At 45.2% G+C, this 25,885-nt stretch overlaps 1 protein-coding gene across 1 annotated transcript; it reads left to right on the top strand.

The window, feature by feature from the left end:
- LOC137536442 (zinc finger protein 432-like) lies at positions 1-21,669 on the top strand. The gene is made up of 9 exons (XM_068258644.1): positions 1-73; positions 9,368-9,485; positions 9,681-9,815; positions 14,527-14,604; positions 15,141-15,302; positions 15,404-15,557; positions 15,695-15,792; positions 15,911-16,052; positions 19,884-21,669. Exons 2-9 carry the CDS (start codon positions 9,381-9,383, stop codon positions 21,044-21,046), a joined length of 2,037 nt encoding a protein of 678 aa, XP_068114745.1. The 5' UTR covers positions 1-73; positions 9,368-9,380; the 3' UTR covers positions 21,047-21,669.
- Positions 21,670-25,885: the final 4,216 nt, after the last annotated feature.

The raw sequence follows: 25,885 nt of genomic DNA, 5'->3' as shown, positions 1-25,885 counted from the left end.
AACACGCACAGGAAGTAGAGACTACAGATGAGAAAAGAGGAAGAGGGAGAGGAGACATTGCTGGAACTGGCAGGTAGTATGATATATATTTTTCCGGGAACATTTAATATTAATGTTATTATATGTATAAGTACTCACTCTGGTATATTCCACATCGCTGTACAGTGATAACTGATCCATTCCAGTCAGTCTCTGCCCCACAGGAGCTTACACTCTAATGTCCTCACCACAGTCACACACTTATTATTATTAAACATTTACAGTTTATAGCTCTAACATATTCCACATCACTGTACAGAGATCACTGATCCATTCCCATCAGTCGCTGTACCAGAGGAGCTTACTCTCTAATATACTCACCACAGTCACACACTATTATTATTATAGCTCTGACATATTCCACGGCACTGTACAAAGATCACTGATCCAACCATCAGACTTTGCACCAGAGAAGCTTACACTCTAATGTCCTCACAAGTCACACACTATAATTATACATTTATATAGCTCAGACATAGTCCACAGTGTTATACAGAAATCACTGAACCATTCCCATCAGTCTATGCACCACAGGAGCTTACAATCTAATGTCTGCACCACAGGCACACACTATTGTTATTATTATTATTATTTATATAGCTCTGACATATTGTACAGTGCTGTGCAGAGATCACTGATCCCTTCCCATCAGTATTTGCACCAGAGGATGTCACACTTTAATGTCCCCACCACAGCATACAATATTATTATACATTTATAAAGCTCTGACATATTCCACAGTACTGTACAGAGATCACTGGTCCATTCTAATCAGTTTCTACACCAGAGGAGCTTACATTCTATTGTCCTCAATACAGTCACACACTATAATTGTTATGCATTTATATATCTCTAAAATATTTCACAGTGCAGTACAGAGATCACTGATCCGTTCCCATCAGTCTCTGCATCACAGAAGCTTACACTCTAATGTCCTCACCACAGTCACACACAGCTGTTGCATAGGCATGTTCATATTTTCACATATGCTGTTTATCCATCTTAGCCTCAGTTGTCCTTTTCTTCTTGTGCCCTCAATTTTCCAAGCATCAAGGGTTTCTTCAAAGAATCCAGTCTTCTCATTATGTGACCAAAGTATTTTAGTTTTGATAGTAGTATTAGCCCTTCTTGTAAACACTCTATCTTAAATTATTTAACTATTGACTGATTAGATCTTCTTTCTCCACACCACAGTTCAAAAGCATCAATCTTCTATGCATTACCTTATTTATTGTCCAACTTTCACAGCCACTTACTGCTGGGAATACCATAGCTTTAACCTCCTTGCCGGTTATCCCGAACTCAGTTCGGGGTAACCTGTGCAGGAGGATTGCTCAGGCCCCGCTGGGCCGATTTGCATAATTTTTTTTTTTTGTTACAAGCAGCTAGCACTTTGCTAGCTGCTTGTAACTTCCGATCGCCGCCTATCCGCCGCAATCCGCCGAGCCGCTCCCCCCCGCCCCAGACCCCTGCGCTGACTGGCCAATCAGTGCCAGGCAGCGTTGAGGGGCGGATCGGGATTCCCTATGATGTCATGACGTCGGTGACGTCATCCCGCCCCGTCGCCATGGCGACCGGGGAAGCCCTGCAGGAAATCCCGTTCTCAACGGGATTTCCTGCATACTCTGGGTGGGAGGATGCCGCCGCTCAGCGGCTATCATGTAGCGAGCCCTCGGCTCGCTACATGATTTTAAAAAAAAAAAACCTCCCGGGCTGCCTCCTTGCCAGAGGAATTGAACCGGCAAGGAGGTTAACTATCCTGATCTTTATTGGTAAAGTGATATCTCGGTCCTTTAGTGTCTTGTCCAAACTTGCCATAGCTTTCTTTTCAAGCAACAAGGGGTTCCTAATCTTATGGCTGCAGAAGTCTTAGATCCCAGGAAGATGTGGGAGGAAACCCATGCAGACATGGGGAGAACATAAAAACGCTGTGCAAATAGTGCCCTAGCTGGGATTTGAATCAGGGACCCAGTGCTGCAAGGTGGGAGTGCTATCAACTATGCCACTATGCTGCTGTTACAGCTTCTACTTTTTCTCGATTGATGGTTTATTGTAACAGATTACGTGACTTTAGTTTTCTTGATATTAAGCAGTAGACCAGCTTTGGCACTTTCTTGATTGATATTCATTCTTTATTTCTTCCTCAGTTTCAACCATCAGAGTGGTATCACTGGCATACCTCGATTTGTTAATATTCCTGCCTGCTATTTTAATACCAGCATATGACTCATCCAAACTACCATATTTTTCGGACTGTAAGATGCTCCTGACCATAAGTCATACTTAGGTTTAGAGGACAAAAAAACGGGAAAAAAATATACTAAACCTGGTGCATCCATGGTGAAGGGGCATCTTGTGGATTATGCCGCCTTGTACTTCTTGTGTCTCCCTATGTTCTCCATGTGTCTGCCTCTGTCTTCCTCTATGCCCCTTTGTGTCCTCCATTTGTCTTCCTGTGTCCTCCTCTGCATGGGCACATTACAGGGAGTCCCCGACAATCCAGCGGGTTGGAGGTTCATATTGGCAGGTGTTCACAAGTCAGGAACTCCCTGCATTTGGACTATAAGACGCAGTGACTTTTTTCCCCACTTTTGGGGGAGAAAAAGTGAGTCTTAGAGTCCAAAAAATACAGTAGCTAAGGGCTCTGCCTCTGACACAGGAGATTAGGGTTCGAATATCAGCTCTGACTGTTCAGTAAGCCAGCACCTATTCAGTAGGAGACATTGGGCAAGTCTCCCTAACACTACTGCCTATAGAGCGTATCCTAATGGCTGCAGCTCTGGCGCTTTGAGTCCCCCCGGAGAAAAGCACAATATAAATGTTATTTGTCTTGTCAATTATTAAGGAAAGTCTTTTGTGCATCATTAACATTTATCTACCCAATTAGATTGTTCTTGTTATGGAAATAAGACCAAATCTACTTCCATATTTTATGACTTAGAGAATAGAATATCTTTGGGCGCCTCCTACAGTTCCTTTTAGCAATAATTCACCTCCTCAGGGTAAAGTATTGGACACCACGTGTTTCCAAATATTGAGGTTTTTCTAGCAACCTACTTGGGGGCACCTCTAGCTACTTAATATTGAGGGTACTTCTAGCCGAACACGCTGAAACCAGCGCAGGAGATTTGGTCGCAGCCGGCGCCACCATTGGCCATAACAGGAATTATGGCTATAGCAGCGCACAGTGAGTAACTTCAGCGCTGTCAGAAGACGGAGCTGAAGTTACTTTTAAAACATAATAATTCGTCTTCCAGCAATTGCTGGAAGCCGAATTATTTCATTCCCCATCATCCATGGCGGCCTGGCTGGGGAATAGTAATGAATACGGCCGGGACTTGTGCGGCAGCAGGATCAGCCATATACCGGCTGTCTCCTGCGCCGTTTTCTCTCGTACGCACCTCTAGCTACCTAATACTAAGGGGCACCTGTAGCTACCTATGATGGGCAAGGGAAGTAAGGGAGAAGTGACAGCTGGGCCAGCCAGCACACTTGTGGTGCGGTTGGGGGAGGGGTTTGTAGGTTCGGGGAGGGTGAAGTCTAAGGTTCCAGGACATTTATGCCTATAGGTTCCTGTGAGGTAAATCCAGGCCTGGTGCTAGCATCTTCTGTGGCGCTGTACAACAGCATACAGGGTATAACAATACAAAATTAACAATACAACAGTTAACAATACAAGACAATGGTGGAGTACGACTGATGCAGTGAACAAATCAACTACAGATTTGTATACAGTCGTGGGAGGTATGTACACCCATTACACAGCATTGTGAGACAAAAGGGAGAGAGCCCCGGCCAAAAGGTCTTACAGTCTAAGGTTTAAGGGATTTGGCAGTAGGTGAAGGGAGGCTTTGCAAGAGATGGTAAAAATGGTGGTCAATATGGTGCCTTTTGCAGTTGGCTGATGGTGTAATGGTTAAGGGCTCTGCCTCTGACACAGGAGACCAGGGTTCGAATCTCGGCTCTGCCTGTTCAGTAAGCCAGCACTAATTCAGTAGGAGACCTTTGGCAAGTCTCCCTTACACTGCTACTGCCAATAGAGCGCGCCCTAGTGGCTGCTGCTCTGCTCTGGCGCTTTGAGTCCGCAAGGAGAAAAGCGCAATATAAATGTTATTTGTCTTGTCTTGTCTTTTGCCTCTCCCTCTTCTTAAACCAACTGACAGTTCTCACTCCATATATTGCTGCAGTCTGGCTTGTATAATTTTGAGTATCATCTTGCTAGAATGTGCAACTGGGCCAGATTCATCCAATGCCCGTAATACTGCAGTGCACACATAGCGCATGGCAATATTACTGTCACCTCTGCATGCAGCACCCCAAGTTACACCAGTAGGTCGCGATTTGTGGTATTATAGTAGCGCCACTGTCACTGTTACTAACTAAAGCACTCATTAGTAATGTGTTACCGTAGCAACGGTCGCGCTTCTCTAGTACTGTGAATTGTGCTACTGGTGTAACTCACTGTGTTGCATGTGGAGGTGATGGTTATACTGCCATGCATTATGTGTGCACCGTCGTATTACTGGCATTGGACGAATCTGTCCCATTGTCTGATCATTTGAGCTCTCTTTTGCATTGCCCTTTATTGGGATTGGAATGTAAACTGACCTTTCCAGAGGCCACTCTTGTTTTTTTCCATATTTGATTGCAAAATACCACCAGCACTCCAATAGCATCCTCATGCAAGTTTTCAGAAGTCCCACTGGGATTCCATCACTCCTGGAGCCTTATTAGCAAGACTTTCTAATGCCCATCTGACTTCACTCACTGCTTGGTTCTTGTTCAGCATCCGTATTCCAAGTACTGTCTATGTCCTTCTTGTGTAGCTGTTCTGTATATTCTTGCCATTTCTTTTTAACATCTTGTGCTTCTGTTAGATCCCTTCAATTTTTGTCTTTCACCATTCTCATTTATGCATCGAAGGTTCCCTTGATGTTGGCAATCTTCTTAAAAAGATGTCAGATCATGCCATTAAATAGTCAATTTTGGCATCATTTGTTGCAACCTCTAGGACACTATCACGTACTTCTGTCCATAGTTACTCAGAAATTCTGTCTCCCAGATCTAATCCTCTCAGGGCCGGAGCCTCCATAGAGGCAAATGGGGCAATTGTCCCAGGGCCCCAGAGCCTGTAGGGCCCCCCCAGGGTGTCTCACCCTTCCCCCATCCTCTGCAGCTATGGTGACCCTATTTATGTCTGCAGGGAATGAGGAAGAGAAGAGAAGAGATCCAGAGCACGGTGCTGCCTTCTGTGTCCTGTCTGGATTACCTAAGACTCTGCTATGTGTGCACTCTGCATTTGTAGGGTAAAAGAGCAGGGGAATAACTGACACCCCACCAATGCTTTTGGGGACATATGATGGACACCTAATGATATTGTGTGAATGGAGGGTGGGATGGAGTCTAGCAGCTACCTCGGGGGGCCCAGGGTGGTGAATTTGCTGTGCGGGGTGGGGCTGTGCAAAGGGGGCCTCCAAGTTACTTTTGCTCCTGGGCCCCATCTTAGCTAGAACCGGCCCTGAATCCTCTGAATCGTTTCTTCACCTCTACTGTGAAGTCATATACAATATTGCTAAAGGGGAACTGAAGAGAGAGGTATATGGAGGCTGCCATGTTTATTTCCTTTTAAGCAATACCAGTTGCCTGGCAGCCCTGCTGATCCTCTGCCTCTAATACTATTAGCCATAGCCCCTGAACAAGCATTCAGCAGATCAGGTGTTTCAGACTTTAAAGTCAGATCTGACAAGACTAGCTGCATGCTTGTTTCTGGTGTTATTCAGATACTACTGCAGAGAAATAGACCAGCAGGGCTGCCAGGAAACTGGTATTGATTAAAAGGAAATAAATATGGCAGCCTCCGTATACCTCTTACTTCAGTTCCCCTTTAAAGGGACACTTACCGTATTTTTCGGAATATAAGACGCACTTTTTCTCCCCCAAAAATAGGAAGAAAAAGTGCCTGCGTCTTATATTCCAAAGGCAGGGAATCCCCAACTTCAGAACCGCCTGCCGATGCCAACCGCCGATCCGCCGCATTGTCGGGGACTCCCTGCCTTGTCCTCCTGTGTGGTCTGCCGGGTCCGCTCCCCCGGTAACAATAACTGCAGAGCAACTCACCTTTCTATGTATTCCAGCGCTGTGTAGTCTGCTGTGTGGTCCTCCACCTCCAGCATGTCAGCTACACCTGTAAATGAAAAGTTAGCGCAGAGACACTCACCTACATGGCGGCAGCCGCCGCGTTGGCAGCACGATCTGCAGACATCTCGTCCCGGGAGGCTTCCCCTAGTGACGGCTCCTGCTAATGACTCATTGAGTCATGGGGAATGACTCATTGAATCATTAACAGGAGCCGTCACTAGGGGGAGCTGCGCAGCTTCCCCTAGAGACGGCTCCTGTGAATGATTCAATGAGTCATTCCCCATGACTCAATGAGTCATTAGCAGGAGCCGTCACTAGGGGAAGTCTCCCGGGACGAGATGTCTGCAGATCGTGCTGCCACTGCCGCGGCTGCCGCCGAGTAGGTGAGCAGACATCTCGGCCTCCCGGGACCGAGATGTCTGCAGATCGTGCCGCCGCCGCTGAGTAGGTGAGTGTCTCTGCGCTAACTTTTCATTTACAGGTGTAGCTGACATGCTGGAGGCGGAGGACCACACAGCAGACTACACAGCGCTGGAATCCATAGAAAGGTGAGTTGCTCTGCAGTTATTGTTACCGGGGGAGAGCGTCGACATGGGGGGTGGGGGGAACAGAGGACAGGATGGGGACTGGGGGGGCACACACATGGACATGCACAGGAGGGGGCACACACAGGAGGACAGGAGGGGGACACAGGGACTGGAGGACCACACAGGGGGGTGAAGGGGACACAGGGACTGGAGGACCACACAAGGGGGGTGAAGGGGACACAAAAACACACACAAGGGGGGCAGGAGGGGACACAGACACACACACACACACACACACACACAGGGGGACAGAAGTGGACACAAGGGGCCTGGAGGACCACAGAGGGGGGCTGGAGGAGACACACAGGACATGAGGGGACACATGGGGCAAGAGGATCACACAAGGTGGCAGGAAGGGATGCCACACACAGGGGGACAGAAAGGGACACATAGTGGACACAAGAGGACAATGGGGAGAACATGTACAATATGCTCCTGGAATATGGACGCACCAGGTTTAGTATTTACTGTATACATTTTTTTCCCCAGATTTTTGCCCTCTAAACCTAGGTGCCTCTTATATTCCAGAGCGTCTTATATTCCGAAAAATACGGTAAGTCAAACTAAAAAATAAGTTTTCCTCACCTAGGGCTTCCAATAGCCCCCTGCAGCTGTCCGGTGCCCTTGCCGTCTCCCTCCGATCCTCCTGGCCCCACCGGCAGCCACTTCCTGTTTCGGTGACAGGAGCTGACAGGCTGGGGACGCGAGTGATTCTTCGCGTTCCTGGCCACAATAGCGCCATCTATGCTACTATAGCATATATCATATACCATATAGCAGCATAGAGGGTGCTAATGTGTCTGGGAACGCAAAGAATCACTCGCGTCCCCAGCCTGTCAGCTCCTGTCACCGAAAGAGGAAGTGGCTGCTGGCGGGTCCAGGAGGATCGGAGGGAGACGGCGAGGGCACCGGAGCTGCAGGGGGCTATTGGAAGCTCTAGGTGAGCAGTGCAGTTTCTAGTCTAAAATGCACTCAGGGCGAGGGTGTAAAAATTGCGCCCCCCCCCCCCCCCCCCGAAGCAAGGTATGGGTGCCCGCAGTGTAGGTTAGCTAGGTGGGTGCCTCTAATATAGGTAGCCAGAATAGTTGCCCCCAGCATAGGTTAGATAGGTAGGTGCCCCCAGTGTAGGTTATTTAGGTAGGTGTCTCTAATATAGGTAGCCAGTATAGTTGCCACCTGTATAGGCTAGCTAGGTAGGTAGGTGCCCCCAATACAGGTTAGATAAGTTAATGCTCCCACTATAGGTTAGATAGGAAGGTGCCCCCCAGTATAGGTTAGGAAGGTGCCCCCCAGTATAGGTTAGATAGGTAGGTGCCCCCCAGTATAGGTTAGATAGGTAGGTGCCCCCCAGTATAGGTTAGATAGGTAGGTGCCCCCCAGTATAGGTTAGATAGGTAGGTGCCCCCCAGTATAGGTTAGATAGGTAGCTGCCCCCCAGTATAGGTTAGATTAGGTAGCTGGCCCCTCAGTATAGGTTAGATTAGGTAGCTGCCCCCCAGGTTAGATAGGTAGCTGCCCCCCAGTATAGGTTAGGTAGGTGCCCCCAGTATAGGTTAGATAGGTAGCTGCCTCCAGTATAGGTTAGATAGGTAGCTGCCCCCCAGTATAGGTTAGATAGGTAGGTGCCCCCAGTATAGGTTAGATAGGTAGGTGCCCCCCAGTATAGGTTAGATTAGGTAGCTGACCCCCAGTATAGGTTAGATTAGGTAGGTGCCCCCCAGGATAGGTTAGATAGGTAGGTGCCCCCCAGGATAGGTTAGATAGGTAGCTGCCCCAGTATAGGTTAGGTAGGTGCCCCCCATGATGGAGGGGGGAGCCGCAGCCGAGGGGAGGGCAGCCCGACCTCTCCCTCCCTCTCCCCGGGCCGCCCTCCATGCGATCCCCCCTCGGACGGAGTGCAGAGTAATGCGCAGGGAAGCGCTATAGAAAACGACTCACCTCGCTGGCTCCAAGCGCTGCTCTCTCGCCGCCAGTCTCATCTCTCTGCCTACACGCTGATACACACACACGCTGCTAAACAGGAAGCAGCGTCTGTGTGTATCAGCGTGTAGGCAGAGAGATGAGACTGGCGGCGAGAGAGCAGCGCTTGGAGCCAGCGAGGTGAGTAGTTTTCTATAGCGCTTCCCTGCGCATTACTCTGCACTCCGTCCGAGGGGGGATCGCATGGAGGGCGGCCCGGGGAGAGGGAGGGAGAGGTCGGGCTGCCCTCCCCGCGGCTGCGGCTCCCCCCTCCATCACAGCGCCCCCCTCCCAGCAGCGCCCCGGGCGGCGGCACGCCCCGCACGGCCGTAGAAACGGCCATGTAGGTGAGTAAAACTCATTTTTTTTGTTTGACTTAAGTGTCCCTTTAAGATCATACGTTGTTGGTCTATAGACTTTTCCTGTTGTTTTCAATTTAATTCTACACTTTCAGATTGAAAGCTGATGATCTGAGTTGGCTTCCAGTCTTGTTTTAGCTATTTCTATAGAACTCATCCATCTCCTCCTGAAAAGTATTTAGTCAATTTGGTTATGATACTGACTATCTGATGATGTCCTTTAGGAATATAATCCAGAGTTGTACCATTCTAACACTCTTCTCTTCATTATCCTACTATTTAAAGTGGAGCATCTTGGATGTATCCCATGACCACATCACTGAGGATGGACAAAGATTGGAGTCACATGACTGAGAGGATATTTAACCTCACCCTGGAGATCATTTGCCTGCTGACCGGAGAGGTGAGGAGGATTCTGGGAAATCACATGACCTCACTCTTATCTGTTAATACATCACATACAGTACCTGGCCAGAGAGGTCAGGAGAAGTCTGTGAGAGTCCCGTAATGTCTCTGTATTAATAACACACTGGGACTGGTGAAGTGGGGAGGTGTTTTGAGCGAGTCATGTAACATTATTGTTTGTCTTTCCATCCAGAGTTTTTTTCCACTGAAGTTTGGTGATTATGTGACCATCACCGCACCCCACCCTCACTCCATTGTATCAAAGAGCAAAGCCAAACAGAAGATTATTGATGTCACCAACACGATCATTGAGCTTCTGATGCGAGAGGTGAGCGGTGCTGGGAATTATGGGACATTATCCAGTAACGGGAGGGGAGTTTCTGTTAGTCAGGATGTGTTGTGTTCCTGTAGAGCGCTGAGATGTCTCTGTGGAGGGATAAGGAAGGAGGTAGAAGCTACAGTTGTGTTCAAAATTATTCAACCCCCACTGAAATTGAGTGTTTTGGCCAGTTTGACATTGATTTTGTTTACAATTAAATCAAAGAGGCATTTGTAAGTCAGACAAATATAACATTTATAATGAAATAACCACAAATGTCTTTTCTGTGCTCCCATCATTATCAGTTTTATTCAACCCCCAAGTGACATCCATTCTTAGTACTTACCGGTAGTACAACATCCTTTTCCAGTTATAGCAGCTTTTAAACATGAAGTATAGCTTGACACAAGTGTCTTACAGCGATCTACGGGTATCTTAGCCCATTCTTCATGGGAAAAAGCCTCCAGTTTAGTCACATTCTTAGGCTTGCGTGCTGCAACTGCTTTCTTTAAGTCCCACCAGAGGTTCTCAATCGGATTTAAGTCTGGTGACTGCGATGGCCACTCCAAAATGTTCCTGCTTTTAATCTGCAACCATGCTCTAGTGGACTTGGAGGTATGCTTGGGATCATTGTCCTGTTGAAAGGTCCAACGTCTCCCAAGCCTCAGGTTTGTGACGGACTGCATCACATTTTCATCCAATATTTCCTGGTACTGAAGAGAATTCATGGTACCTTGCACACGCTGAAGCTTCCCTGTACCTGCAGAAGCAAAACAGCCCCAAAGCATGATTGCCACCCCCCCCCCCCCCCCCCCCTGCCATGTTCCACAGTAAGCAAGGTGTTTTTTTCTTCATAGGCCTTGTTCTTCCTCCTTCAAACATAGCGTTGATCCATGGGCCCAAACAGTTCTAATTTTGTTTCATCAGTCCACAGAACACTATCCCAAAACATTTGTGCTTTGTCCACATGACTTTTGGCATACTGCAGTCGACTCTTCTTTTTCTTTGGAGACAGCAAGCGGGTGCGCCTTGGGAGTTCTGGCATGGAGGCCTTCATTACGCAGTGTGCGCCTTATTGTCTGAGCTGAAACTTCAGTACCTGCATCTGACAAATCTTTTTTCGGTTCCTTAGCAGTCACACAAGGACTTTTCTCCACTTTGCGCTTCAGGTAGCGCACAGCAGCCGAAGTCAGCATCTTCTTTCTGCCATGACCAGGTAGCGTTTTAACAGTGCCCTTTGCCTTGAATTTGCGAATGATGCTTCCTATGGTGTCTCTTGGTATGTTTAACATCTTTGCAATCTTCTTATAGCCATTGCTCTTCCTGTGAAGAGAAATCACCTCTTCTCTTGTATTCCTGGACCATTCTCTTGACTGTACCATGTTTGTAAACACACCAGTAAATGTCTAGAAGGAGCTGAGTATCACAGTCATTTTAAATCTGCCTAATTGGTGCTTAATATGCTTGATTGCTGCTCGTTAACATCCACAGGTGTTTTCAATACCTGATCGAAAACACTTGAATGAACATCTGTTCTTAAGAGTGGTAGTCTTTAAGGGATTGAATAAATGTGCCAATGAAGAAATCACACCAAAAAAAAACATTTAATTAATACTGTACTACAAAAACAATTGATGTCATTTTAGTTGCATTTGGTTCTTTAAAAAGTCCTTGTAAGAATTAATTCTGAACACAATTACAAATGTCCCTAAAACCTTTACAGCATTGGGGGTTGAATAATTTTGAACACAACTGTATGTGTAGATAATGATGTCATAGGTGATGGGATGAAGGCTTCACGTGTCATTAACCAACAACTCAGATATTTGAATGGAAGCTTTTAGTGAGATTCTGAGTTAATGTAGAGAGGGTGACTATGATGTATAGGTCCTCACCCTTATTATTATTCAACTTTATTCATAAAGCACTAAAATATTACACATCACTGCACAATAAATAGGGTAGATATTACATTAAACAGTGTTACACAAGGGCATTAAAGCATTCAACAATGGTACACAAAACAGTGATGTAACAATATAGAGATAAGTATAGCAGTACTGTATTTGTGATAATTCAGCTTTAAAGTGATACAATTTCTAAATGAAAGTGGCAAAAAATAGAGGGACATGTGTGTCTGCTTTTTAAAAAAAATCATCTACTATATAAGCATAAAGACTGCTCAACCACGTGTACAGAAGATATAAAATAGATGACTTTATTCATCAAAATGCAAAAGAGTGCTTTTAAAAACAACATGGGATGGCCACCCCGCCACAGACAACCACAAGTCACTCCGCATATACTCACACACAAGCACACCACGGCCGTGATATTATGCACGCCAGGGGCTGTTTGTATATCTGATAAAGCGCTCACAAGGTACAGTCTCCAAAACCGTTCCACAGAAAGTATACCTCCACAGCAAAAGGGTTAGTCCTGCAAGCTCAGTTAGTGGTTTCAGCAATTCACAGCAAGTCAGGGAAGCAAAAGAGGCTTTATGCAGTATAAGCTCATAGCACAAAAGCGGCCATCGCCGCAACAGCTATCATAGGCAATCCCATATGCATTGTATAGTCAATGGAGTCTCACCACACCGAATCTTGATGGTTGGAGCTGATGGTGTAAGCAGCTAATGTTTATTTATTATTTATTTATTTATTGCATTTATAAAGTGCCAACATATTACGCAGCGCTGAACATTAGTTTAGGTTACAGACAATATTTAGGGGTGACAAACAGCAATATGACAATACAGGAATACAAGAAAACCAGATCACACACCATAATATGAGTACCAGGTAATGCTTAGTCAGCCACTGGATGGAGCATGGAGATTAGGCAAGTTAGGTTAGCTGATGCTGGCACACGTGTGCTGCGCTGGAACGGTGTCCACCAGGAGCGTGGGAGAGGGAAAGCGCTCCCAACAGTTTCGCCGGCTTCCGGCTTCCTCAGGGGGGCGTGGCTTCCCTCCGTGCACACACTCATCCTAAAACATCCACCACAACCAATCACATGAAGGCCCGGGAGGCGCATCCAAGGCAGCCAATGGCGGAGGTGCAGGACAGCAAGTCAGCAGTAACCAGGCAGAAATGAAGGAAAATATATTGCGACAGACACAAGCGCACGGAAAAAACTGGCAACTAAAAATGTCGTCCAACATCAGAGCACACTGCTCAACCTATCTAAAGATGCGCTTCGTCTGTCGTAATGGCCTAAATACTGCTACCTTCCCACCAGAGGCAAAACCCAGGACGAGCGTCCCAAGACTGAACAAAAGAAAAAAATCAAACATTTCTACTATAACTAAGATCTAAAGCGCCACCAGGGCAGTGTTAAATACAAAAAGTTGATCATTAAATGGGCCACATCCTGTGCATTGTCATTTTAAGGCAGATATAACTGTGTAGAAATGGTCCTGTTATTCAAAAAAGGTAGACAGAGTAATTAAAGTCCCAATAACTATATAGGAACAAGAACCAAAACAAGACCCAGTGCCAGGACACAATGGGTCAAAGGGCCAACTACATAATTAAAGTATGCCTAATCTCAACATGTTAGTAAGCCTCATCTACGACAATGTGGCCCTTTATAGGTAGGAGGAATGTCGCGACTGGGACCCCCGTACTAGGCACAGGACGAGGGATAGCAGCATACAAAAGCGAAAGCACCACGCACGCAGACAGAGCAACTACACTGGCAAAAAGTGAGCATAGTTGAGCTGTTCATTAAGACCTGGATGAGAGCATGCCTTTAAATTATAAATCCATCTGGATTCGCAACGCAGCAGGAGGCTAGCCAAATTGCCCCCCCCCCCCCCCTTATTGTAGGGTGAATGCGGTCTAAACTTACAAATTTCACCACCCTCAGCTTTAAAGTGACCCTTAGCTGATGATAAAAAATGGAGTTTACCTTACCTGGGGCTTCTACAGGTCCCCTGCAGACGTCCTGTGACTGCGCCGGGAAAGAATGATCCTCCGATCCCCTGCAGCGAGCTAGTTTCATTTCTGGCAACTGGCCAGTCTGCAGGTGGCCGGTAGAAGCCACAGGTCAGTTAAACTCTTTATTTTTATCATCAGATAAGGTTTTCTTTAAGTGAGGTTTCCCATGATGCATCACTCCCAAATATGCAAATCAGGGGTGTAACTAGACTTAATAGGGCCCCCCTGCAAAAAATGATAGCATGGGTCCCCTTTGTGCCCGAATCCCATGTTGGTCAATGATTGCGAGCCAGGCAATTGCAGCAGAGAGTGTTCTGCTGTGAAGCTGCGTCTAGAAGCTGGAAAAAAATTACAGACGACCTGCTACTAACTATTCTGCATGGGCAGGGACGGGTGTTGTGAGCGAACGGGGAGGTTCTCTTGTTAATTGGCTGCACTTGCGGTTGGGGAGGGGAAGAAGGAGGGGCCCCCAAAGCCTCTGGGCCCCCCTGCAGTGGCGGGAGTCACAGGGGTGTTTGTTACGCCCATGATGCAAATCATTTCCTTATTCACCTAAAAAACAGTCACACATCCAGAAATGATGGTGTGTAGTGAGCCTATAGCTTACAATTTGTATTCAGCATTGCTTTTTTGAAAGTCTCTTTTAGCCCCTTATACTATGATCACCAGGAGCTGTCTGGGTATTCTGCTAAACTTTTGCAGCTTAACTAAGTCATTCTATGGTTTTTCTCAAATAGTCACAGTTACTGTATTATCTCACCATGGCTATTTTCCTGCAGGAGGAGGAGGAGCCTCTGGGAGGAGAGAAGGATCAGGGGGAGAGCATTGTGATAGAAGATCAGAAGATCCAACCCCAGGTAGAAGATTGATGGATAACCAATACGATTTTTTTTTATTATTTTATTTAAAGGACTTCTGAGGCAAGGGGGCTTAAACAAATTTTACTCACCTGGAACTTTTTCCAGCCCATAGCAGCCATCTCAGTCCCTCGCCGCAGCCCCGGTCCTCCGTGTTGTTACGCTGGCCGCCCGTGAAGATCGTGACCCCGGCGGCAATCTTCTGCGCTTCTGCACAAATGCCCGTGCGTCCAAGGTATTTGGCCCGTACTGCGCCTGCACAGTAGTTGTGCGCAGGCGCAGTACTCGCCAGACGAAGTGGCCACAAAATGCAGGCGCAGAAGACCGACCCGCCAGCGGGGTCGCGATCTTCACAGGCGGCCAGCGGGACAAAGCGGAGGATCGGGGCTGCGACAAGGGCATGAGACGGCTGCTATGGGCTGGAATAAGCCCCAGGTGAGTAAAATTTGATGAAGTCCCCTGGCCTCGGAAGTCCTTTAACTGCTTTGTTACTGTTTATTATTTTTATCATTAATATTATTTTCTTATACTTTCAGAGCAAAAGTCTAACTGATATCAATATTATCATTAAAAAAGAGATAAAAGTTGAAGAGGAGGAAATTAAGATAGAGGGATGGCAGGAGGAGGAGGAGCCTCTGGGAGGAGAGAAGGGTGAGAAGGAGAACATTGTGATGGAAGACCAGAAGATCCAACCCCAGGTAGAAGACTGATGGATAACCAGTATGGTTTTTTGATTACCGGTATTTAACTGCTTTGTTACTGTATTATTATTATTATTATTATTTCCTTATACTTCCAGAGCAAAAGCCTAACTGATATCAATAGTATCATTAAAAAAGAGATAAAAAATGAAGAGGAGGAAATTGAGATGGAGAGATGGGAGAATCTAGAAGGCCCCAAGGAGCTCTACAAGGACACCATGATGGAGCATCAGCCGCCCCTCATATCACCGGGTAAGAGGAGACTGTCTCTTGTAAAGGAGAGAGCAGTACAGCAGGTCCATCGAGATCTCCCCCATCATCTGATAAATTATGATTATCAATGAATTATAATAGAGACAGTGTATTCAGTCTGTGTGTGTTTCCTACAGATGGATCCAGTAACAGAAACTCACCAGAGAGATGTACAGGTCCTCTTGATTTACAAGATTGTCCCCAGGAAGATCACAGCTATGCTCGTCATTCTCAGGTAGGTGCAACTGAGGATCTTCAACAATACGGTATTCACTTCTTCTGGATAGACAATTCATCATTGTTGTTATTATTATAAAAGTGTTATTTTTACCTTTATACATTTGTGAACTTAGGGTGCAAAACTCACTGATACCAGACTTCAGTTGAAAGAGGAAGATGAAGAGACACAAGTGGAAGGTGATCACCAGTCTGTGGAAGAAGGTGACAGGATGGAGAAGATAAAGGAACAAGAATCTTCTCTGGTTATAGGTATAGGTACGTAATAAACGTCAACTATGGGAGCTCTTCACAAGTGTCACTGTACGATTTTGGGTTTCCTCATTTGGGAACCCGGATAATGGCCTCCAAAGCTCGATTCACAGAGCTGCGTTCCCCGTCCCGCTTCATGTGGCTCTGATGCTTCCTCCTCCGGCTTGGAAAGAGGAAGCAACTTAAAGAGACTCCGTAAGAAAAATTGCATCCTGTTTTTTATCATTCTACAAGTTCAAAAAGCTATTCTAATGTGTTCTGGCTTACTGCAGCACTTTATACTATCACTGTCTCTGTAATAAATCAATGTATCTTTCCCCTGTCAGACTTGTCGCCTGTGTCTGGAAGGCTGCCAAGTTCTTCAGTGTTGTGGTTCTGCTATGAACTCCCCCTTCCAGGCCCCTCTATGCACACTGCCTGTGTGTTATTTAGGATTAGAGCAGCTTCTCTCTTATCTTTTACAAGCTGGATAAATCGTTCTCTGAGCTGGCTGGGCTTTCACATACTGAAGAATTACAGACAAGGGCAAAGCTGTTTGCAGGAAGAAACAAGCAGCCTGAAACTTCAGTGCATAAGAACAGGGGGAAAGAAACACACAAATGATCTCTTGAGATTCAAAAGGAAGGCTGTATACAGCCTGCTTGTGTATGGATGTATTTTCTATGTGTGGACATACTGTACATCAACCTACTTCCTGTTTTGGTGGCCATTTTGTTTGTTTATAAACAAACTTTTTAAAACTGTTTTTAACCACTTTTAATGCGGCGAGGAGCGGCGAAATTGTGTCAGAGGGTAATAGGAGATGTCCCCTAACGCACTGGTATGTTTACTTTTGTGCGATTTTAACAATACAGATTCTCTTTAAAGCAGATCCGAGATGGAAAGCTAACTTTAACAAGTAACTTGTCTATATATCTTATCTAAACTTTAGATAGTTTACACAGCATATCTAGCTGCCAACAGCTTCAACAGTTTATGATTATTTATTCCTGTGATACAATGACAGCAGCCATGTTTTGTTTGTCACATTACACAAAGGCAAGCTGATAGAATCTCCAGCCCTCAGCCTGTGACAAATTCAGTTCCCTCTCCTCCTCCCTCCTCCCCTCTGCCTCTGAAATCTCTGGCTAGTAACCTCCTACTCCTCCTGCCCAGACTGAGCTCCCATAAGCCCTTGCTACAGTGCCAAGGCATTCTGAAAAAGCTGTGGGTGAGGCTTGTTTAGTTTATAGGGAATTAGAGTATTTAAACAAAACAAAAAAAGTATTTGTCTTGAGGAATGCCCTATAAACTATATGCAAGGAACACAATTATGCAATGAGTAAAAGTTTGTCTCGGATCCACTTTAATTCTTCACATTTTTGGTACTTAGCGCTTGATTCACTAACGATAGCGCAGCGTAACAGCGCGAGTAAGCTACTGTTACACGTGCTAGTTAATCACCGCCACTTAATGAGGGCTCCCTGCATGCTACGCGCACTAGTGGCAGCATAGCATGCGTTACCTAGCAGTGGCCGATTCATCAATCTCTACTGCTATACTTCACTAAAGCGCTTCTACATTAATTAATGTAGTAGCGGTGGCGCTAGTGAAGTATCGTGGTAGCGATGCATCACTACTGCGCGACCAATTAAGGCATCGCCGTTGCTAGGTAATGCACGCTATGCTGCCACTAGTGTGCGTAGTGTGCAGGGAGCCCTTATTAAGTCATGGTGATTCACCAGCGTGCGTACCGCAGCTTACTCGCGCTGTTATGCTGCGCTATCGTTAGTGAGTCAAGCCCTTTGACCCTGAAGTTCTAGGTACTTATGATGACAAAGTTAGGCAACATTTAGAAGACTTTTATAAGGTGAGGTTGGGTTGTATGTGAAAGACGCCATGGAGTCCAGTTTACATGGTAGACTTAACTTTTTAAAATTTTTCTCTTTAGTAGGACTTGAACATTAAAGATTCTTCTATTTCTTTTTTCAGTTTAACTGGCCGATAGTAGGTATTTATCTTTCCGTCCATAAATATTTGTTATAGTTCTTTGAACTTTAGGCAGTAGAGGAATTCTGTGCAAATGTTTGTCTGTTCTGTGTAAAAGATTGCAATTTTTTGTTGGATCTTTAGGTTTCATTCTCCCATCTGTAAATCATGTTTCCTACTCCCTAGCTAAAGGTGGTGCCTTTGACTTAAATACAAACCTCTGGACAGGCTTTGAATCCTGGTTCAAGCCAGTATGTAAAACAGTAGGGAGTCTTTGGGCAAGTCTTCTAATTGGTTTGGTTGCCCTTGGAGAGTGCCCTAAGTGGTTGCAACTCTGAAGTGCATTGAGTCGATATAAAGCTTGACAAAAATGTTGTGTATGTCTTCTCTTGTCTATTCTGTAACAGAGAAATATTCACTCTTTCACTAATATCTTTTGTTTTAGAGAAAATGAAGAATACTCACTTTCTGGACATAATAACATCAACCACATCCCAAGTCAAACACCTAACTTGCCTAAACAAATTAGGAGATACCTGTACTGTACGCCTTATGATAAGTTCAAATCTGTTCCTCAGTTTAACATGATAGCACCAACAAATGAGGAGGAGATACTGTACACCGTATAAAAGGCTCATCTCCTTTCCTCAGTATAACATCATAGTACCAACAAATGAGGAGGAGATACTGTACACCATATGAAAGGCCCATCTCTATTGTTCAGTATAACATCATGCTACCAACAAATGAGGAGATACTGTACACCATATGAAAGGCCCATCTCCATTCCTCAGTATAACATCATAGTACCAACAAATGAGGAGGAGATACTGTACACCATATGAAAGGCCCATCTCCATTCCTCAGTATAACATCATAGTACCAACAAATGAGGGGGAGATACTGTACACCATATGAAAGGCCTATCTCCATTCCTCAGTATAACATCATAGTACCAACAAATGAGGAAGAGATACTGTACACCATATGAAAGGTCCATCCCCATTCCACAGTATAACATCATAGTACCAACAAATCAGGAGGAGATACTGTACACCATATGAAAGGTTCATCTTCATTCATCAGTATAACATTATAGCACCAACAAATGAGGAGGAGATACTGTACACCATATAGGGGCCTATCTCCATTCCTCAGTAATACATCATAGTACCAACAAATAAGGAGGAGATACTGTACACCATATGAAAGGTCCATCTCCATTCCTCAGTATAACATCATAGTACCAACAAATGAGGAGGAGATACTGTACACCATATGAAAGGCCCATCTCCATTCCTCAGTATAACATCATAGTACCAACAAATGAGGAGGAGATACTGTACACCATATGAAAGGCCAATCTCCATTCCTCAGTATAACATCATAGTACCAACAAATGAGGAGGAGATACTGTACACCATATGAAAGGCCCATCTCCATTCCTCAGTATAACATCATAGTAACAACAAATGAGGAGGAGATACTGTACACCATATGAAAGGCCAATCTCCATTCCTCAGTATAACATCATAGTACCAACAAATGAGGAGGAGATACTGTACACCATATGAAAGGTCCATCTCCATTCATCAGTTTAACATCATAGTGCTAACAAATAAGGAGGAGATGCTGTGCGCCATATGAAAGGTCCATCTTCATTTTTCAGAGTGGTTTAAGCAGCTGAGATGGAGGTTGGTCTGTCAACAGTACATGGCACAATCAATGTACTATGGGATAGCTGGTTTGCGTGTACCATTTCTATGAAAGTGTGCAGTGAAGCTGGTATCTGCTAGACCAACATAGGTGATATCTGAGCACATTTAAAAACAATGGATACTTTTAATAAGACACTGTTATTTCTAACAGATGGACATTATGTCAAGAACAACTCAGAGGGTCTCCGCATATCACAGCCAGAGGATGCCACAGAAGAAGGTGATGTCACACAATGTTTTACAGAAGTTACCATCAGTCAACATGAACAATACATAACTTCTGCTACAAATAGATCATCAGATCCATGTAATCCAGAGGAATCCTGTGATACTGCTCTCACAGACATTGATCATCAGTGTCAGGACAGATCAGCAGACAATGCAGCTATGTTGGCTAAGGTCACACTTGGGAACAATAATATAATAATTCCTTACTTCAGACTTGATCAGACATATGCTTTGAACGCATCACCTCTCACTGATCTTGGAAGGGCCAACAAAGTTGAAGGTCTGTTTTCAGAGGGTGGGAAATCCTTGACGATAGGGGTACAATTTCCGGGACCCCAGAACGCTCTCACCGGTGAAAGCACTGTTTCCTGTTCAGTATGCAGCCGGTGGTTTTCAGATGCGGAAAGCCTCATGGCCCACATGAAGGAGCATAGCAGCGAGAAGCCGTTTTCCTGTCCGCAATGTGGAGTAAAGTTCACCAGAAAAGAAAACCTTCTTGTGCACCAGCGAATCCACCCCAACGTGTGTTCAGAGTGTGGGAAGAGTTTCAGTAAGGAAGATGATAAGACAGTCTCCACTGATGAACACCCTTTTTTATGTACAGAATGCCGGAAACTTTCAGTTGCAAAGGAAGAGTTTGAACGCCAGCAGAGTGAAAATCCTGTCCATTTTTTTCCATGTTCAGAGTGTGGGAAGTGTTTCCCTTGGAAAGCAACCCTTCGTATACACCAAAGAATCCATCTTGCCAAGCGGCCCTTTATATGTTCAAAGTGTGGGAAAGGTTTCACTCAGAAAGGAGGCCTCTTGAAGCATGAGAGAACACATGCATCTGTGTGCTATGTTTCCTGCTCGGAGTGTGGGAAAGGTTTTAACCAAAAGGAACACCTTATAAGGCACCAGCTGGTGCACACTGGCGAGCGGCCTTTTGTCTGTTCTGAATGTGGAAAACGGTTCACTCAGAAAGGAAGTCTTCTTGTACACCAGAGGACTCACACAGGCGAGCGTCCTTTTAAGTGTTCAGAGTGTGGGATAGGTTTCTCTATGAAAAGAGCCCTTCTTAGACACCAAAGTAGTCACACCAGCTAGGCTTCCTTGTATAGTCAGAGTGTAGGAAAGGTTGAACAGAGCCAAAGTGCACATTAGCAATTGCTGGATTTGCCTGGTGCTGGTGACATACATATTCTGGCACCTAGGCTAGGTTTGCTGCCATACTGTTCCCAACAGATGCAAAGAAGACCTCATGGTTTCCTATTGGCCCAATCACAGAACTGCTTTAACCCTTTCTGTGGTTGCGGGATGTGCTTTTGGCACAGTTTTTTCAGGTAATGCAAGTGCAGCAATTCAACACTCAGAATAGCAAAGCATCCACTCTCGAGTGCAACGAACACTGCAACAGACCTCCGAAGTGGTGCAGCATATCTGTTCCAGTGTGAACCAAGCCTAGTAGAAGGAGGAATAGTGAAGGGTTAAAATAAATCACCCTGCTGTTTACACATTCACGGCAGGGACAGCTCTTATCTGCCTGGCTAATATCACAGGAGGAGACAGTTTTACTGCTTGAAAAGTCGTTAGCAGCCCACAGTACTGTCTAATAATCATAGCCAGGCAGATAGGAGCTGTCCTGTCGGAAGAGCTGTCACAGTCACGCTGCCATGAATGTGTAAACAGCAGATGGATTTATTTTTAACTAATTCTTAAAGAGAACCCGATGTGTGTTTAAAGAATATTATCTGCATACAGAGGCTGGATCTGCCTATACAGCCCAGCCTCTGTTGCTATCCCAAACCTCACTAAGGTCCCCCTGCACTCTGCAATCCCTCATAAATCACAGCCGTGCTGTGAGGCTGTGTTTACATCTGTAGTGTCAGTCTCAGCTGCTCCCCCGCCTCCTGCATAGCTCCGGTCCCTGCCCCCGTCCCTTCCCTCCAATCAGCAGGGAGGGAAGGGATGCAGTCGGGGACTGGAGCTCTGCAGGAGGCTGGGAGAGCAGCAGACTGACACTATAGAGATAAACACAGCCAGCTCTGACAAGCTGTTTGTCAGCAGCGTGGCTGTGATTTATGAGGGATTGCAGAGTGCAGGGGGACCTTAGGGGGGTTTGGGATAGCAACAGAGGCTGGGCTGTATAGGCAGATCCAGCCTCTGTATGCAGATAATATTCTTCAAACCCACCTCAGGTTCTCTTTAACCCTTCACTATCCCTTCTACTAGTTTTCTTTCCAGAATAAGTCTTTTTTTAGTTTTATTTGTTAGAAATTTTGTGATAGTGGTCCTTTAACAATATGGACATTTGGTCTTTGAACAATTGTATAATGAAATTGCAAACACTGAATGTCCAGAAGGACTGAGCCCTATAGGTACTGTGGAAAACTTATAATTTTCAAGTTTAATAGAGGGATTTATAACACCCGGGGTATTGTAAATTGAATACCTTACTGTGTGGGGTACAGATGTAAATGTCTGTTTTCTAAGTGTGGGGGTCTTTGCTTATCCCCCTTACACCCAAGCATGTATTGCCAGGGCAAGGTGTAGCTATCCCACACAACTGAAATTATTGCACACACAGTAGTTCAGTGATATTAGAGGGACTGTGGATAGAAATGACCGAAAGGATTTGAAACAGTCTATTTCAACCACCAATTGTGTAATCCCCTGGCTGCATATCTCGTTCTATTTCTATTTCTATTTATTTTCATATTAGTGACCAATCCTTGAAATTCATGTCTACAGCGTAACATAGTAGACCTCTATAACTGTTCTGCCCCCCTGATATACATTGTCCATTTGATAACTCTATCTCTACCTTTTCTATCTCCATCTTTATATCTGCCATGAAACATGTAATCCTTTTATGATTGGGATGTGTATATGGGCTAGTAATGCTTGAATGCGCCTATTACATTGACACTGTTGCCTGCACGTAATTGGTTGCTATGCAACCGTACACAATGGGCGTTGCGCATCTCCTCCCATTTAGCATGCGACGCACCCCCTTCAGTTACGCATGCCCTATAGAGGAGGGACTCAGTCGCATAGAGGGAGGTCTGGAGCGCAGCTGCGTTCCAGCCTCTCGCTCTATAGGAAGTGGATGAGCGTACTGGCGGAAGTGAGGTCACCGCTGAGTTGACGTCGGGACTTCCGCCCACTTCACGCATCCAGCCGAACCTTGTGGCAGGGGAAAGGACCAATCGGCATCACCAGCCGAGGATGGATCCCTCCCCATTGTGGAGTCTGACCTTAGCCCAACCCACGAATTATGGGATGGCAACATGGCGACATGCATATGCTGGAGATATGGCCCCGCAGGGCTGCTGAGGTTAAGGTATGACAAATGCTATCTACCCTGCAATCTGGATGCCTCTATGCAGGGGCAACATGTGACTCATTGTGGTCACACCCACTCTATCGCCTCCCCCTCTCTTCTATACCTCTATATATATGGCTTTGCCTAACGGGGCAATTCAGCTCTGACTGGGGCTTGTGTGATGATGGGGGGTATTTTGTAATATATGTATATAATGGTGTAGGTTATGTAAATATGTACAGCACTCTTTCTGATGAAGCCTTTTGGTGAAACATGCACATGTTAAAGCTTTTGTACAGCACTTAGCACTCTTTTACCCACCTGTCATCTTGTCAGTGTCTTGGGGGGATTACACAATTGGTGGTTGAAATAGACTGTTTCAAATCCTTTCGGTCATTTCTATCCACAGTCCCTCTAATATCACTGAACTACTGTGTGTGCAATAATTTCAGTTGTGTGGGATAGCTACACCTTGCCCTGGCAATACATGCTTGGGTGTAAGGGGGATAAGCAAAGACCCCCACACTTAGAAAACAGACATTTACATCTGTACCCCACACAGTAAGGTATTCAATTTACAATACCCCGGGTGTTATAAATCCCTCTATTAAACTTGAAAATTATAAGTTTTCCACAGTACCTATAGGGCTCAGTCCTTCTGGACATTCAGTGTTTGCTATTTTTCCCTGGTACCTTTTTCATTCGGTAGTGTATGTATAATGAAATTGGAAAGAAACTAAAAATTTCATTTTTGCTCTAAAACATTAAACACAGAAAAAACTAATAGAAAAGGCCTGGTGTAATGTCACTGGTAGGCACAGTTACTCTACCCTGAAGCTAATTGATAACATTGCTGGTTGCAGAACCAATTATCAGAATTATAATATGTACACACACTAAATTAAACTCACCTCTGCCAAAAATCTATTGTGTGTACAGCGCCCACCAACGGGTCGGGGAGTGATCCACCTGGTGAATTGACTTGGCCAAGGGCATCCTCAACCTGCTTCATGACGCTTTACCTCCGCCACTCCATTGGTCACTCCGTTGGCCCTCTACCCTCTGTCCCACGGCAACAGTGTACTTTTGTACACCCCCGGCCTTGCGGTGCCACCCAAGGGATCGAGTTTCGAGCCCTCTCTGGCACCATGCCTCATATGTGTGCATGAGGCTTAGACATTTAAATGCAACAAAGCATAGAAAGCTGTTTGCTTCTTCCTGGATACAGCAGAAGCCTTTTTGCATTGTTTACTCAGCTCAGTACAGCTGATACACAATCTGATAATTAGGGAATGCAATGGCAATCTTATGAATCAGCTTCTCAGTGAAGTAGAAGTTTGAATTATTAACCCTTCCAGTAACGTGGAAACCAGTCATATGTTTTAGCTATTGGTTTTATGCTGTGTTTAATGCTTTAGACCAGAGTTCCCCAACCCTATCCTCAGAAAACCACAAACATTCACAGGTGGGGTAATTAGTGTCTCAGCAGAGCTGATTAACTACCTCTGTGGATTTCGACAAAACATGCACTGTTGGTGGGCCTTGAAGACAGGCTTGGGGAATACTGCTTTAGACCATAGATTAAATTTTAGTTTTTATGAAGTTTTTTACCACCTGAAATCCATACATGGAGCAGAGAGCTCCTTGGGCCTTGGAGACGTGACAGGTCATCTTTTAGTTACTGTGTTAAATTCCTGTCTTAAGATGAAAGAAGCATTTTGTGTTAATTAAAACCAGAAACATTTATATATATATATATATATATATATATATATATATATATATATATATATATCTTATTTAAATAAAATGATGATTTAGTGTTGTATCTTTATGTATTTATATGTTTGCTTATACAAGGCTTTAAGATATTTTTTATTTACATTTTTTTTGGTACTTATCCGTTAGCCGGGCGCATCCGGCAGGTGGCGCTGTTGTAGCGAATTTCGATGCGCTGTTGTATCTAATTCCATTCATAGTTACTATGGTAACAGGTGGCCGCAGGTGGCGCTAATTACATTGTTGATACGCAACGTAACGATACAGTGTGTTAATGGCAACGAATATACATTGTATTTGAAGTGGCCGGAATTAAAATGAAGGCGGCGGCAATGTAACACATGAAGCCGCCGCCTTCGTCTGTTCTTCTTCTCCCCCTTTGCCCTCTCGCTTCTATACAACACTGCCAGCTGGGGGGGGACACGCGTGTCCCCCCACAGTCGTTCGTCGCAAGGAAACAAGCAGGCTTCCCTGCCGCGACGAACGACTCTGGGGGGACACGCATGTCCCCGCAGGCTGGCAGCATTGTATACAAGCAAGAGGGCAAAGGGGGAGAAGAAGAACAACAGACGAAGGCTGCGGCTTCATGTGTTACATTGCCGCCGCCTTCATTTTAATTCCGGCCACTTCAAATACAATGTATATTCGTTGCCATTAACACACTGTATCGTTACGTTGCGTATCAACAATGTAATTAGCGCCACCTGCGGCGCTTCCATTCACACAGTACTGCGTTCAGTAACTATGAATGGAATTAGATACAACAGCGCATCGAAATTCGCTACAACAGCGCCACCTGCCGGATGCGCCCGGCTAACGGATAAGTACCTTTTTTTTCACAC

The sequence above is a fragment of the Hyperolius riggenbachi genome, chromosome 10 (assembly GCF_040937935.1).
Source record: "Hyperolius riggenbachi isolate aHypRig1 chromosome 10, aHypRig1.pri, whole genome shotgun sequence".
Lineage (NCBI taxonomy): Eukaryota > Metazoa > Chordata > Amphibia > Anura > Hyperoliidae > Hyperolius > Hyperolius riggenbachi.
Note: the sequence above shows the minus strand (reverse complement) of the source record. Positions and strands in the feature narration are given on the sequence as shown.

Coding starts and splice junctions, on each gene's coding strand:
- LOC137536442 (XM_068258644.1), top strand. CDS start 9,381: ATGTATCCCATGACCACATCACTGAGGATGGACAAAGATTGGAGTCAC. Junction 15,303..15,403: donor ACCAGAAGATCCAACCCCAG/GTAGAAGACTGA, acceptor TTATACTTCCAG/AGCAAAAGCCTAACTGATAT. Junction 15,558..15,694: donor GCCGCCCCTCATATCACCGG/GTAAGAGGAGAC, acceptor TGTTTCCTACAG/ATGGATCCAGTAACAGAAAC.